The 16,045-nt window shown below is 38.9% G+C and overlaps 1 protein-coding gene across 7 annotated transcripts in view; it reads right to left on the bottom strand.

Annotated features, from left to right (window-relative positions):
* Positions 1-16,045, bottom strand: part of LOC109418953 (GATA zinc finger domain-containing protein 10) — a 567,982-nt gene that overhangs the window by 438,843 nt on the left and 113,094 nt on the right. Inside the window, exon 2 of one of the 7 annotated variants that reach the window (XM_029877735.2) lies at positions 8,152-8,354. The exons of the other annotated variants lie outside the window; for them this stretch is intronic. Within the exon in view, the coding sequence (XP_029733595.2) occupies positions 8,272-8,354 (83 nt within the window). The 3' untranslated portion in view covers positions 8,152-8,271. Of the gene's footprint in view, positions 1-8,151; positions 8,355-16,045 lie in introns of those variants that run through there. 7 annotated transcript variants of the gene reach the window in all.

Raw genomic sequence — 16,045 nt, 5'->3', positions numbered from 1 at the left:
CTCCATGACGAAAAGAACTAATCTGCCGATAATATCCATCGTCACCCTATATAAAAATATTCGTGTTTCTCATTACTTTCACGATTAAAAATGATTTTTCTCACTAGATGATGTAAGCTAAGTTATAAGTTAATAATCTCAAGGAACATTTTGATGGCCGATTTATCTTGAAAAGGATTTTAAAACTATCATAAAACTAGATAATAATTAGTTCTCATATTTCAAACTCTATTGGTTGATCAGATTATCACCTATCACGATTAAATTTGCATTGCCAGACGTTTCCACCTGATTTATTTGGCCTTTTTCAATGAGTGTTTATTTTGGTTTCGTTCCTAAAAAAAGAAAAAATAAATCGTAATTTACAGGTATAGAAATGATACAAAAAGCTCCAATGAATACTGCGGCATTAATGTTAAATTAAACGATAGACAGCGTAGGTTCTTTGAATGTTAAGTTTTATCATACAAGTCTCTAACTGTTTGCAATGCAGTTTTAATCGCTTGGATTCCCTAGGCTTAGAAAGCCTCACTCTTCATAGCTTGCCATTTCCAGCCGAATACCTTAAAAAATATACTTATTTTATGCATCTTAAAATAATTTTACCCTTTCAACGTATGTATTTTTTAAGTCAATATCTTACAAGCAAAACAAATAAATTATTAATCGGCCACTGGTTTAAAAATAATTATTTTGATTTGATTTTTGAACCACCCTAGCTTAAATTTGGTCACCCTAATGACAAAATAAAAATACGGCTCTTATTATGTTCGATGAACTACAAATCCACCAAGTATCATGACATTCGAAGTTGCACTGTGTATCGTTATTTTTTGCTAAAAAATGTCAATTTTTTTTTGAAATTTGTTTGGAAGGTCTTTTTAATGTTTCCACAAATTTATCTATGATTTGTTTTCATTTGTTTGCCTGTGTACTTCTATTTACTTCAAGAATTTTATTTAAAAACAGACAGATTTTTTTTATAAATTATTGTAAGTTAAGTCAACAGTTTTTTCAAAGCTCGTAATATAAGTCATAAATGTCCAAAATTTCATTTTAATTTTTTCATTGGATCTGGAAGCAGAGCAGTTTCGACTGGATGGTTGTTAACTTTGGGAGAATTCGGCTTTCAGTCTAATAGATTGCGTTGATTGATTTCTTATCATCGCCGACGTTTCGGTCCGGCTATTTGACCATCTTCAGGGCCTACGTATTTTATTGAAAATTGGCACATTTTCATATTTTTAAATTACATTCACACAAACTCACTCTATAAACTAATCAACAGGTTACACAAATTCTGCTAATTTTTAAACAGTCAGGTTGTAATGGGTCACGCCGTCTGGTACACTGGGTTGCGTACAAAAGGCTGATATAACAAAAGGCTGAAACTACAAAAGGCTGAATGCATCAAATGGTTGAAATAACATAAGGCTGAAAAAGTGGTTCAACTAGTTTTCAAACGGTAGGGAATAATGCTACACTACAACATACACTATCATCCTCTAGTTCTTGGTTGGCCTAACTAAATCATTTTGGAGGAACATGCTTCCTTTTCTAATGTTCTGAACCGAAAAGTTTTACGACTGTTTGCCCACTGTTACAATCTCATGCTATTCATTATTGAATGCCTACATTACTAAGACTGTGTTTCTCAAAAGAATACCATCTATTTCGTAGAAGGGAAAATCTCTGATGATGTTGTTAGCAGATGTAATGAAAACAATCTCCTCTATTCTATTCTATTCTATTCTAGTGCTTGCACAGCCAGTATTGAAAAGCATCCTGGAAATATCAAAATTTATTTTGATATTTTCTTGTCAGCATTAATTTTTGCAGCATGTCAGAGACATGACACAAACATTAAAATGGCCAGGCCCACTGTGCAGACTAATGGATTGGAAGATAATTCAAAAATATAAGGCAATCAGACTATTCACTTATGAATAACATGATTGACAAACCTTTTTGAATTGAATGAAGGAAGAAACGGGGACAACCGTACCAACCGTTTCGTTTTTAGGGGAATTATGTTGGAACATAAAATCGTTGGGAGTGGTGTTGCTAAGAAGGTTAATTCACACTCCGTTATAGTTGGCGTCTCTTCCTGGGATGGGGCACAGGCATTTCTCCATGTGTCCTGGCTTCAAAGCCTAGGCTTAAGCGCCATTACTCGCTCTCTGAAACGAGAAAAAACGTACAATGATCCCTTCCCCGAATGTACAATAAAACCATATAGTAAGTACGAATTTTAGCACGGAAATTACTTCGAATTTGCCATTCTATCAGAAAAATTGGAAATAATAGTTTAAAAAATTCTTATCATGTTTTGCAAAAATGAATTTCTACTAAAACTTATGAGGAATCGGATGATTATCACAACGATTGCAACATGAACCCGATTTTTGGAACCAGCAATGATTATTGAATAAATATATAGAACTAGCTGTCCCGGCAAACGTCGGCAAGCAATCGATAAATATATTAAAAAAAAACTATTTATCCAAACACGAATTTACATTTAGAAGATCATATGTATCAAACAATTTTATGCAAAAAAAAGCCTATCCTTGTTTTGATTCGTGATGACCGATGCGCTCGCCAAGAAATTCCCTTCGAAACTGCTCACAATGTCGAATGCTATCAATTGTGCTGCGAAGCTTACCCAGCATAGCGATGCATTCACGGCAAGAAACAACATAATTTGAGTATTGGAGAGAACGGCGAATTGCAAATGTGCCAAAATTGGAGAACTCAAAAAACATCATGCAAACTTATATCCAATTATTGTTAACTCGCATCACAGTACAGTATCAAACCGCTTGCTAAATGCAGCGAAGCAATGCGCTATATATTGAATTGCGTTACCTGCATATAGAATAGCGAAATAGCCACCTCGCCCACATATTCACACACTACTACTACTGATTACTTATCTGACTCCTAGGAAGTTGCTCCAGGGGGCACCGCACGACGGTGAAAATCATCTAAGGATCCGGTGGTAATCAGCCATCCTATGAACGTCGGATAATTGGTTCCACACTGCACTCAGGAAATTCAGCTCTTAGGCTCCATACACGAAATTCAGAAGGTTCACTTGCGGAATAGTATTTTCTGGACGACGCGACCGATATACGGGATATAAATTGAGGTATTCATCATTTTTCATAACACAAACACACACAAAAACTGTTTTAATTTTCCAAAATTTGGAAAAATAAACCACACATTAAGAGAAACTTGACAGCGGTCGATGTAATGAAAACAATCTCCTCGAAAGAAAAGCCCATGTTTAAAGAAGGAAAAATTAACGATATAAATGTTATCAGCATCTTTTAGTGTTCGTTGGTATGCATCATCAGCCTCTTCAGTTTCAAAGCTAAGGTCTGTATAAATAGACAATGCGGTAAGGGCAAAGGTAATCAGCAAGATTATGCTGACGCTGAGCATGACGCGTTCGATTCATGTTCGGGCCAGAAACTTTTCATTATGGACATTTTCATGACATCCTTGGACATTAAGTATCTTCGTACTTGTTACAAGCTGAGAAGCTGGCATTATCGCAGTTGAGGCGTAACGCCAAGAGAAGGAAGAAGTACTATAACTTATTTATGCGTTTTCATGTTTTCAGCCTTTTGAGTTTTCAGCCTTTTATAATTTCAGCCTTATGTAACGATTTCTTCATTTCAGCCTTCCGTATTCAGCCTTTTGTGCATTGAGCCTTTTGAGATTCAGCCTTATGTTACCATCCCGGTACACTTCTGGGCCAGTCGTTACGGTTTAGTTGGGGTATTTCCTAGGTGGTGCACGGACACTACCCGGGTAAAGGTCAAATACTGCCGATCAAAACGAGATATTGGTTTGATTGATATACGAGATAAAAGATCTGAAAATAATGTCTGAAAAATGTTCCTGGAACATTTGAAGAATATCAAAATTTGATATTTCAATATCAAACGAATAGCTCGCTGCTATTGGCTAGATCTTACAGGACCTAAATATGAACTGATGATGATATGTTTGATATTATTTTTAGATCTTTTATCTCTTATACTTATATCAATCAAACCAATATCACATTTTAATCTCAATATCAAAATATGCTCTTATTAAGCTCTTTACTTCTACCCGGGTGCCTACTATCAGCCGGCCGATTATTGCCTCTCTACTGATCAGCTATTACCTATCCATGTGTGTGTGTGTGTGTGTGTGTGTGTGTGTGTGTGTGTGTGTGTGTGTGTGTGTGTGTGTGTGTGTGTGTGTGTGTGTGTGTGTGTGTGTGTGTGTGTGTGTGTGTTGCTTGATCTATCCGTCCGCCTGTTTTATCTCCGGAGATCGTTTAGATGAGAAAGCTGTAGGCAGCGCTCATGTCTGCCGTATCGAAGGTTGAATAATAAAAACAAAGACTAAATTCTGTCTGCCAAGATTGTAAACGTTTGAGAAATATGTACAATGTCGAACGTATGTAAATTTGTAAAAGTTTGAGTAAAATTTATTTTTTCAAAAAAATCTACTGAAAAATTTGTTTGGATGTGCGGTTTTATTTATATTTTAAGTGATTTCCTTTTTTTTACTGTTATTGATAAATGTGGTAAAAAAATACTTTCTACACCGATTATCAAAAAATTTTTACAAAATACTAAAAAGTTCTAAAAAAATTTAATGTGAACAAATGTTTCTGAAGAAATTCGTGATCGTGCAAATATTGACAAAATGAAAATGGTCACTCAATCACTACACCATTTGAGCATTTTTTAAAACAAATGTTATAGGCTCTATTAAAATCTCTGATAAAAAATATCTAACAGATATTGCAGTGAAATTTAAGTAGCTTCTACTGAAAAAGCCGAGTGAAATCTGCCAAGCGTTCCTGTTGAAATGTAATGTCAGAATTTTTGTCAAAGATTCAAGGACCGAAACGCCGGCGAAGGTTAAGTAGAATCAACGTTTTCATTCAAGAAACGAAAAACAAAATTTCAGAATTCAAATATATTTTTCAAACTTGTGCCAACAAATTCTTCTTGAAACTATTCAAAATCTTGGACTTAAGATTGAGTATAATTCATGAGAATTTCCTGGCATCATATCTGCAATTATCTCCATAAGCATTGCTGGTATATTTCAAATTATGCTTCTTATGATTTAACATTGTATATTTTTGTTTTTCGATATTGATCAAAACAATCCAGAGGAATTTTGAAAGAAACTGTCGAAGATATTCATGGGAAAGCGTAAACGAATATCTGACACATTGTCTCATAAAGAATGAAGGCATTCTTGAACAAATGAAGGAATCATTCGACAAAGTGGCAAGTACTCTTATTGGCAACCTACATTCACTGAAGGCTTATTTTGTCGGAAAACGCCCCCGAAGTTTTTTTTTTCAAAAGTTCCATTCCATAAATTTTCATGAAAAGCTGTTTTAAGAATTTCAAAACTTCATAAATAATTTGGATTTTTTCGTTAGTTTTTCTCAAATTTCCGACACTTAGCCATTTGTTTTTTTTTTTTTCATTTCTTTATTGTTTATTGTTCCTCGTGATTCAACATTATTGAATTTTGTTTTTCGGTATTGTTGAAAATTGCGGATGAGTTTTAGAAGAAACTCTAGAAGATATCCCAAAGAAAACGTGAGCGAGCATCAGGCAGTATGCCTTATTAAATTCTTAAAAAAATGAAACATTCCTAGAACAACTCGTGAAAAAATCCCATTACTTAGTGAAGATATGGGGCTGCCTAAAGCATTAAATCAAGATTTCCAACAAAATTCTTAAGAAATCTGCAAGAGAATTAGACCTACTAGCAAGAACAGTGTAGATGGTAGAGTAAATGGTGAGGGAAGAGGGTACGGTAGATGGTAGGGTAGCGGATAGGGTACAGAACAGGGTAGAGGGTAGGGCAGACGGTAGGGTAGAAGGTTAGGATAGAGCGTAGGATAGAGAGTGGGGATAGAGGGCAGGGAAGACGGTAGGATAATAGGTAGAGCGGGTTAGGGTAGAGAGTAGGGTAAAGAAATGAGATGAGATTTTTTTCGAGATAACTTCAAAAACTTTTTTCGGGATTTCATCAGGTTTTCCTATCGAGAATCATTCCAGGTTTCTTTCATATTTTACCTACAGATTTTCTGTAAGTACTGCTTCGAAGATCTTTTCAGGGATTTCTGCAATGACTGCTTGACAAAATCCTAAAACAATCTTTCAAGTATTCGCTTCGGCATTCCCTCAGAGATTTGAGCTGGAATGCCATCAAAGATTCCTTACGGGATTTTTGCTATAATTCTATGAGAGATTGGAATACGAAAGAAGGAATATGAAAGAATACAGATTTCTGACGAGATTACTTCAGGCAACCCTGAATTTTTAGGTTCGGAATGTTGGCTTTGCAGTCTTTTGAGGGAATCGAAAACACTAGTTAATGATTTTTCCCGACGTTTCGGTCCATATGGGACCCTTTTAAGGGTTCAATCGGTCAAGGTTTCCTAGTTAAGATGGCTTTGCTAAACTCATAAATGTCATGCGGAAATTTTGGTATAGATTGAGTACGTTCGGTTTTCAACCGTCGTGATGCGGACAATCTCCTACCTATCGGGCGGTCTAGAATTCGGTCCCTGTTTTTGGAATCTTGCCGAAGAGATTCCTTCCGAAATTTTTCCGTTGTTTTATTTTCATGGATTTCTTTAATAAATCCTTCCATAATTTCTTCTTTGATTGTTTTCGGGATTCCTGCTCAGCTTCCAGTCGGGATATGGTATCTCTACGGAATTCCTTCAGAAATAACTTCAATAATTTCAGCAGGGATTGCTCTAAAAATTCCTTAAATTCCTAAAATTCTTTCAGGCTTTCGAGCCGATACTCCTTCTGGGATTCTTGCTGCAATTATTTCACGGATTCCTCATGATATTCTATCACAGGTTTTTGCCACCATATATTCAGATAACCCGATGGCGATTTTTTTAGGTATGAGTGCCAGACTATTCATAATATTCACAGTAATTTCAGAACTTCCACAGAAAATTTGTCAGCGAATCGAGGAGGAATGTTAATAAGGCAAACGTTTGTGTGTTCTTATCAATGAAAGTTCGAAAGTAAATCCACCCTTTATACTTCCAAACCAACCAAACTATGCATAATCATTTCAGTCTTAAGTCTGTCGTAGGTATCTAAGCTTAAACCAGTCACAACTAACAAAAGTAGTTATTGCAGCGCTAGTATGATATTCTCAAAGTTCAAAAGATATTGTAGGAAGAAAGACAAACAGTGTCAGACAATCGAAAAGTTTCACACAACTTTCAATTGCATGAGCGCAAACATACTGATTGGTTCTTGTTGAAGCTCAACAACTTTGAAAAATATTGGAATGTTAGTGACCGAAACTCTATAAAATGAAGTCAGATGAAACAATATTATTATCTAATGTAGGATTTTTTATGCCACTAGTATTTTCAATCTTAAAATCATATCCGGTAAAAAAAGCAAACAAATTGAAACGAGCTCACCTAAAACTGGTGAGCTCGTTCCAACTTCTTAAGTTTTTTACCTTTTTATCTGGTGACAGAGAATGTAGTTGACCCTCGAGTAGCCATTGCATTTCTCTAGAGAATAAGAGCATCTTTGCTCTTTTATTCGCTGTAGCTTGTTATGATGCACATCGGCTAACGAGAGAGTTTTTAGCTACTGTGGAAACGATGATTGAAAGTAGAAAATTTACACTTCTGATAACAGCTTTTTGAAATAGGAGATGTCACAAGTAAATGTTCAAGTAGTCGGCTTGAAATTTTGGACATCTCCATGTCAAATTCACGATCCTTTACAGAGCTGTATCGTACGATTTAATAGCTTCCAAATGGTACAATTCAAATGCCCTTCACTGTCCAACCACCTACATCTGCTCAAAACTAATGCATCCTGAAACACCATAACCCTCTGAAGAACGTCGTTTCCAACCCACCGACGAATCAAATTCACCACGACGTATCGACGTCGAAATGAATCAAACCTACGAGCGCGGTCCAACTTCATCAAATAACGACAGCCATCACCACAGTCGGGAGTCCAGTTGAACTCCCTCACGCATACTTTAGGTTTAGATGCAGTTGCACCCCTGGCTGCAACTTCGTACCCAACTGGTCCAGTATGTCCAATCCAGTCCATTGTCTTCTGAACTAAACGCAAATTAATCTCGCTTCGATCACCATTTGTCCGTAGGTAAGTCTTTCGTTCGGTTCCATTTATGTTCCTGCTGCTGGCCGGTTGGTTAATTTGAATGGTCACTTTAACGAGCAGCAGGAATTTTGATTGACTTGATCCGATCAACTGGTCGCGATCGGTAGCTGAACTGCACACAGAAGTCCTTACCTGGAAATAGAATAGAATAAGAGAAAAGAGAACGTTAATGTTGGTTGGAACACCGGAAAATCGAAATTGAAGAAAACTAGGAAAATTCTCACACAAAAAGACACGCAATCCTTGAGACGCATCCCAGCGATGTTATCGTTACGCTCCATCTTCTAAGTAGGACCTCGAAGTCCATTAACGGAAAATCGTCCCAGTCGCACTCGCATCAATCTTCCGTATCCGACGACACCGACCGAGAAAAACGACTTAACACGATTAGCTGCTTAATTGTGCTTAACCCTTGCTCGCCTACACCGGAAATGAGCTCTTCCAGTAGGGTGCGACAGGTCGTTCTCATCGTTAACTCTACTCGGTTTCGCAGTTGTCGATGGCTGCCCGGGTAAAAATACAAATAGAAAACAAAACAACTATTCTACCATACATTTGTTTCCCGGTAAATAATTTAATTGTTATTGTAAGGTAAAACAAATATACGTTAAATTGTGTAGAAAGTTCAAACTACAGGGGATGGCCAAAATGTTTGGGATAGGCAACTTTTTTTCTCGCACAAAAAAATTCAACATGCTGTAACTTTTCATAGAGTGCACCAAAAAAACTCAAATTTTGACTGTTTGTCAACCTATTATATGTGCATCATTGGTACAAATTTGGGCTCGATTGAATAGTGTTTCACGAAGTTAGAACCGTTCGGGTAAAACACTATTTTTTAGACAACTCATTTTTGAACTGTCATATCTCGGAAACCAGTGAACCGAATTGAATGAATTTTTTAACGTTTATCAACAATATATTGATACTTAATACGACGTTATAAAATGTAATATTTTCTCACGACGAATTAAGTTATACCGGGTTGAAATTTTTACCCATATAGAGGAAAATAAGTCAAATTTACAATACCCCACAAAAATTATTAAATGTGTTCTTCCTTCAATCTTAATAGGCTCTAATATATCTGATTAGAGATACTTTGAGAACAGAAATGGAAAATCTTTGGATATCAACTCTAAAATTTATTAACATTGATGTAAAAAAAATACATTTTTTCGAGAAAAATCCAAAAAGTGTCAATCCATGATAACTTTTTTCAACGTTTAAAAAGTACCTGTGTTTTAATAGTTTGTGAAGCATTTACATATTGTCAGTGTACGTTCAAAATTTCATTCAATTCGGTTCCCTGGTTTCCGAGATATGACAGCTCAAAAATGAGTTGTCTAAAAAATAGTGTTTTACCCGAACGGTTCTAACTTTGCGAAATATTAATCAATCGAGCCCAAATTTGTACCAATGATGTACATATAGTAGGTTGACAAACAGTCAAAATTTGAGATTTTTTGATGCGCTCTATGAAAAGTTATAGCATGTTGAACTTTTTTGTGAGTGAAAAAAAAAGTTGCCTATCCCAAACATTTTGGCCATCCCCTGTATGTTAAAACAATAAAATGTATAGTTTGTGTGTCAAATTTGTTTGACAAACAGCATTTTTAAATTGCTACCATACCTAATAATGCAAGCAGTATAGGTATGGTGCATAACCATAACATATATTTTTATTTTATTGTCATAGGAACTGTTCCACCAATCAACTGAACTGTTACGTTACAATATTATGTATTGTAGCTTATTTTATTGTAACGTTAAGATGAAGATATAATGCATAGTAGTTTATTGTATTGTTACATTACAATACCGTACTAAAACTTTATAATACTATACAGTATATTATAGTTTAATATTCTACAATATGCTATACAGTTGAAGTATCGTAAGAAAATAAAAATAGATACGCTTTCGAACGAATTTTTAACCCAAACCGTATTTTAAACGGTAACTTAATAGTTGCAACCTCACGAATAATAAAATTAATTATTGAATTACCATATAATGTAATTTTTTTTTTTTTTTTGTATTTATGTGTATTTTAACTTATGCTAATTCTACACTTATATAATGTAATGTATTTCTCAAAAGGGTGGTTCTATCCGGGCAGGACGATGGCGACATCCTGTGAAACACATTCTGAGAAAGTGTGAAATGAAGCGACAAAGCGGGAAACCAAGAACCGGGAAGCCACCGACACGACGCGACTGTTTGCCTATGAATTATGACGAGAACGTGACGTTTTATACGTTGCTTTGGATGGAGCGGGACAGTTTCGAAACAGTTGTTTCCGAATGTAATTGATTTCCTTGGACAGGGGGTGTCGTAACCGTCACTGGTACTGTATATCGAGCGATTCACCTCAGAAACAAATGAACCCTCGACGCTGTTGGACACTCTTCTTCCTGTTAGTCGCCAGGGCAGAAAAACCCGACGGCCAAATGATTCAGCCCTGTCCGGCGACCCTGCAGCCAACGCAACTGACCCGACGGGCAGTTGTAACGCCGGAACAGCTGCCTCGCGTCTCCAACGACAGCCGGAATCTGATGCACCAGATCGTCCGGGGACCCTGTCTACAGCTGGAACATTCCGGTCAAGACCTAGGTTCAGACAGTCCCGTCAACATCTACGGGACCTGCGACTACGAGCGCGTGTTTCGATACACTAGCGTGCACGTCGGCGAGTACAACTGTTGGCAGTCCCGGATGGCCGTGTGGGAGCTTGGGACTGGGAGCTGCGAAGTTGACAACGGTCTCGTCGAAGATTACCAGATGGCGACATGGGCCCGTTATATATGGGAAGGTTCCAGCGGCTTGCATATTGACACTGACGAAGGCTTGAGAAGCATGGATTATTTGGGGAGGGAATGCGTGTGCAACTCCAGTAGGGATATGGTGGCCTTTTGGCGCGAAAAATGTCCGAATGGAAGACAATTTGGTGATGATTGGACGCTACAAGCCAGAACAGTTGTGGAGTTTATAGTGATGCTTCTGGGAATGTATGTGCTAGGATGGGTTGCAGTGCGCTTGGTTACACCGCGGTAAAAAAGTGGTGAATTCTGAAATAAATGATGTACCAAGTGCGAAGCATGGAGTAATACCTGGGTAAGATCATTGACGAATCCCTGAAGGAACTTCTGGAGATGTTCCAGAAGAAATCTACGAAAGAATCTGGGGAAAAAATCATGGGGTAATTCCTGCCGGAAACCTACATTCTTCTGGGACAATCCCCGAAGAAATTCCTGGAAAATACTCGGGCAACAACTAGAGGAATTCTTGTGGGAATCTCTGGAGGAATTTCTAAAAAAAAATGACGAAATTCTCTGAGAAGATTCGTCGTGGAATCTCCGGAAGAACTCTTCGTTGAACCCAAGGAGAAATTCCTCCGGGAATCCATAAAGAAGCTCCACTGGGATCCCTAAAAGAAATCCTAGAGAAATCCCGTGAAGCATCTCTCGGAAAACTACTTGTAGACCTCCTGGACGATGTTCTGAAGAACTCCCTGAAGAAATTTTGGGTTAATCCCTGAAGAATTACAAGGAAAAATCCTGGAATGGTGCCTGGAGGAGATCCTGAAAAAAATCCTGGGGTAATTCCAAAAAGAATTCCCGTAGCAATCCTAGGAGGAATCCCTGAGGCAAACACTGCTGGAAAAAATCTATGAGAAGGTGGATTCCCTGGAACTCTTTGGGGAATTTCTGAAGGAATTGTTTAGGGATTCTCTGGAAGTATTCCTCGGGATTTTTTTTGGGGAATTCCTCGGGAAATTCCTGCAGGAATAACTCAAAGAACACCTGAAGTAATGACTCGGGGAATCCCTAGAAGAATATGTATGAGTGCCTCTGGGAATCCTTGGAGGTATCCCACACGGTATTTCTCGCGGAAGTACTAGGGAATTGCCGGAGGAATCTTCTGCAAGTCCTTGAATAAACTCCTCCGGGAATCCCTGCAGAAATTCCTCCGGTAATCCCACGAAGGATTTCTCCAGGGATCGCATGGAATTCATCCAGAAATTCTCAAGGAATTCCTCAAGGCATTTCCGAATAATTCCTGCACGAGTCCCTAAGTAATTTCTAGAGAATTTCTAAAGAGTATCCCATGGATCTTTGGAAGAATAACTCAGGAATCTCTGTAGAATCCTGAAGAAATTCTTTGTGGAATCTCTGGAGGAACTGCTCTTGGAATCATTGAAGGAATTCCTCATGGAATATCTAGAAAAATGCATGAAGGAACTCCTCGTAGATCTCCGGGAATCCCTGTAGGAGCTCTTCAGGAATCCCTGAAGGAAACCCCTAGAAAACCCCTAGTAGAGCTTCTGAATGAATTTTTGGATAAATCCCTGTAGAATCTTTGGTCAATCTCTGAAAAAATACAAGAGAAATTCTTGAATGATGCTAGGGAGAGTTGCTGTACAAATGCCAGGGCCAATTCTAAAATAAATTCCCGGAACAATCCCAGGAGGAACAAAATCTCCAGGAAGATGGTTTCTCTGGAATTCTTTCGAGGATTTTCTTCGAGGTATTTCTTGGTCAGTTACTCAGAGATTCTCTGAAGGAATCCTTGAAAAAATTTCTCCAGGAATTCCTGCAGAATCTCTTCAGGGATTCTTGGAAGAAATCCTAGAGCAATCCCATGAGGCATTCCTTGGAAAACCCCTAGTAGAACTCCTGGACGAATTTCTGGGGAATTCCCTGAAGAATCGTTTGGATCAATCCTTGAAGAAATACCTGGGAAATTCCTGGAATGATACCAGGGGGAGTTTCTGAAGAGATTCCCGGGTCAATTCCAAAAAAAAATCCCAGAGCGGTCCCAGGAGGAACCATATCTTCGGGAAGATGGTTTCCCTGGAACTCCTTCGAGAAATTTCTTGGTGAGTTACTCAGAGATTCTCTGAAAGAATCCTTGGAAAAATTTCTCCGGGAATTCCTGCAGAAGCTCTTCAGGGATCCCAAGAAGAAATCCTAGAGCAATCCCGTGAGGCATTCCTCGGAAAACCCCTAGTAGAACTCCTGGGCGAATTTCTGGATAATTCCCTGAAGAATCATTTGGGTCAATCCTTGAAGAAATACCGGGGAAATTCCTGGAATGATGCCAGGGGAGTTTCTGAAGAAATTCCCGGGCCAATTCCAAAAAGAATTCCCAGGAGCAATCCTCGGAGAATCCAAATCTTCGGGAAGATGATTTATCTGGAATTTCTTCGGGGAATTTCTTGAGGAATTACTCAGGAGTTGTTTGGAGGAATCCCTCGAGAAATTTTTTGAGGAATTCCTCGATATTTTTTTAATGATATCACTCGGCGAATTCCTACAGGACTTACTCAAAGCACTTCTGGAGGGGTTACTCGAAAAATCCCTGGAAGAATATGTACCTGCTGAAATCCCTGGAAGACTTCCACAGCGTGTTTCTTGAGGAAATACTAGGGAATTTCCGGATGAATTCTTTGAAAATCCTTAGAGGAATTCCTGGAGAGAAATTCCACAGAGCATCTCTGCAGAAATTACTAGGGAATTTCCAGAGGAATTTCTCTGAGAAACTCTGGAGGAATTCCCCCAAGGATTCGCAAGGCATTTCTCCAGGAGTTCCCGAGGGATCCTGAGTAATTCCTAGAGAATTTCCGGAGGAAATCCTCGGGGGCCATTCGAAAAATCTCAAAAGTCCCAACAGAAGTTATTCGGAAATTCCAGGAGAATATTTTTGCGAATCTTTAGAAGAATTCCTCGAGCTTCCCAGAAGAAGGTGCTCGTTGAATTCCTGAAGAAATTCTTCATGAAATACCTAGTGGAAGGTCTGGAAAAAGTCCTCGTAGAAACTTAAGAAAAATTCCACAGAGAAATCATCGGAAACGCCTGGAGGAAGTTATGGGAAAATCCCTGGGGCAACTCCATGAAGAGATTCCCGTCGAGTCTCTGAAAAAAAAAACCTCGTGGAGTTCTCCGGGAATATCTGGGGCAATTTCTTGACAAATCCCTGAAGGAAACCTTCGTGATATTTTTGGAAGAATTCCTCATTCAATACCTGAAGGAATTCCTCAGGAAATCTCTGGAGAAATTCTTGGGGCAATCCCCAAAACATTTTCGGAGCAATCTCTAGAGGTATTTCTAGATCAAACATTTCGTCGAAAAATACGAAACTCCTCAGGCAATCTCTGGAGAAATTCCTGCAAGGTATCTCTTGCGAAACCTCGGAGAAATTTCACAAGAAATCTCTGGCAGAATTTCTCCAGAGATTCGCAAGGAGTTTCTCCATGAATTCCCAAGTAACTCCTGCTGGGCATCCTGCTGTGGAAATCCTCGCGAACCCTTGGTAGAAATTCCTGCAGAAACTACTCGGGAATTCCAGGAATCTCTGGAAGACTTGCTTGGGCTTTGCAGAAGAAGTTGCTCGTGGAAACCCTAACGAAAGTGCTCGTGGAATCCTTGGAGATATTTCTCGTGGAATTCCTGGACGAATTCTTTGTAGAATCTTTGGAAGCATTCTTCCAGAAATCTTCGAAAGAATTCCTCGTGGAGTACCTGGAGTAATACCTAGAGAAGGTCTAGAGAAAGTTCTCGTAGAAACCTTAGAAAAAATCCACGGAGAAATCATCATGAAACTTCAGGGCCAATTCCTGGAGAAAGTTTTTGGATAATCCCTGGACAAACTCCCAGAAGAGTTCCCCGCGAAGTCTCTGAAGAAATCCTCGTGGAAATCCTGAAAGCGTTTCTCTGCTGGGATTCCCTGCAAGAGCTTTTCGGGGAACCTCTAGGGGAAAGGAAATTCTTGTGATATTCTTTGAAAAATTTCTCGTCCAATACCTGAACTAATTTCTCGGGAAATCTCTGGGAGAATTCTTGGGGAAGTCCTTAAAAGTTTCCCAGAGCAATCTCTAGAAAAATTTGAAGACCAAACATTTCGTCGAATAATTTGGAACTCTTCGGAAAATCTCTGGAGGAATTGCGGAGGCAAACCCTGGAGAAATTTCTCGGAAAATCCCTGGAAGATTTTGGCGGAATTCCTAAAATAATTTGAGACCAAATCTGAGAGGAATTTTAAACGCAATTCCTGTGCAATCTCGATTGTAACTTGTACAGAAAATTGTTGAACTATTTTCAGACACAATTCGAGGAGGGATTACGGAAGGAATTCCCAAATAAATGTATGATGTAATCATGAAAAACTCAACCATAATTCACAAAACCATGTATCTCAATTTGCCCAACACGTCACCAAACATAATTGATGTCATTGAACAGGGAAGTATAACTGATGGAAAGGATCTGCTTTCTTCAGCGTCATTGAGATTACACTTTTCGATGTCAACACACTGAAATGGCCTTTCGACGTTGTTGGACACTTGTTTTCTTCCTGATTGCGTCAACGGATCAGTCCTATGGACTAACGATTGAGCCTTGTCCACCGATCCTTAAACCAACCCAGCTGTCCCGAAGGGGAGTCATAACCCCAGAAATGCAACCACTTATCTCCAACGACACCCGAAACCTTATATACCAGACCTTCCGCGGGCCCTGTCTACAGCTGGAATATGCTGACCAGCACCCACAGAGTTCAAGTCCCGTCGCCATCTACGGAACGTGCAACTACGAGCGAATGTTCCGGTACACCAGAGTACACGTGCCCGAGTACGATTGTTGGCAGTTCAGGATGGCCATCTGGGAAGCGGGAACCTGCGCCGCCGACAGACTCACCGACGATTTCCACTCGGTGACAGGGGGCGCACGAATTGAAGAAATGTTCAGTAGCGTACGGATCAGCCTTGATGAAGGCGGGAATGGTACTGATCATCTAGGGCGGGAATGTGTGTGCAATACCAGC

The sequence above is a fragment of the Aedes albopictus genome, chromosome 2 (genome assembly GCF_035046485.1).
Source record: "Aedes albopictus strain Foshan chromosome 2, AalbF5, whole genome shotgun sequence".
Lineage (NCBI taxonomy): Eukaryota > Metazoa > Arthropoda > Insecta > Diptera > Culicidae > Aedes > Aedes albopictus.
Note: the sequence above shows the minus strand (reverse complement) of the source record. Positions and strands in the feature narration are given on the sequence as shown.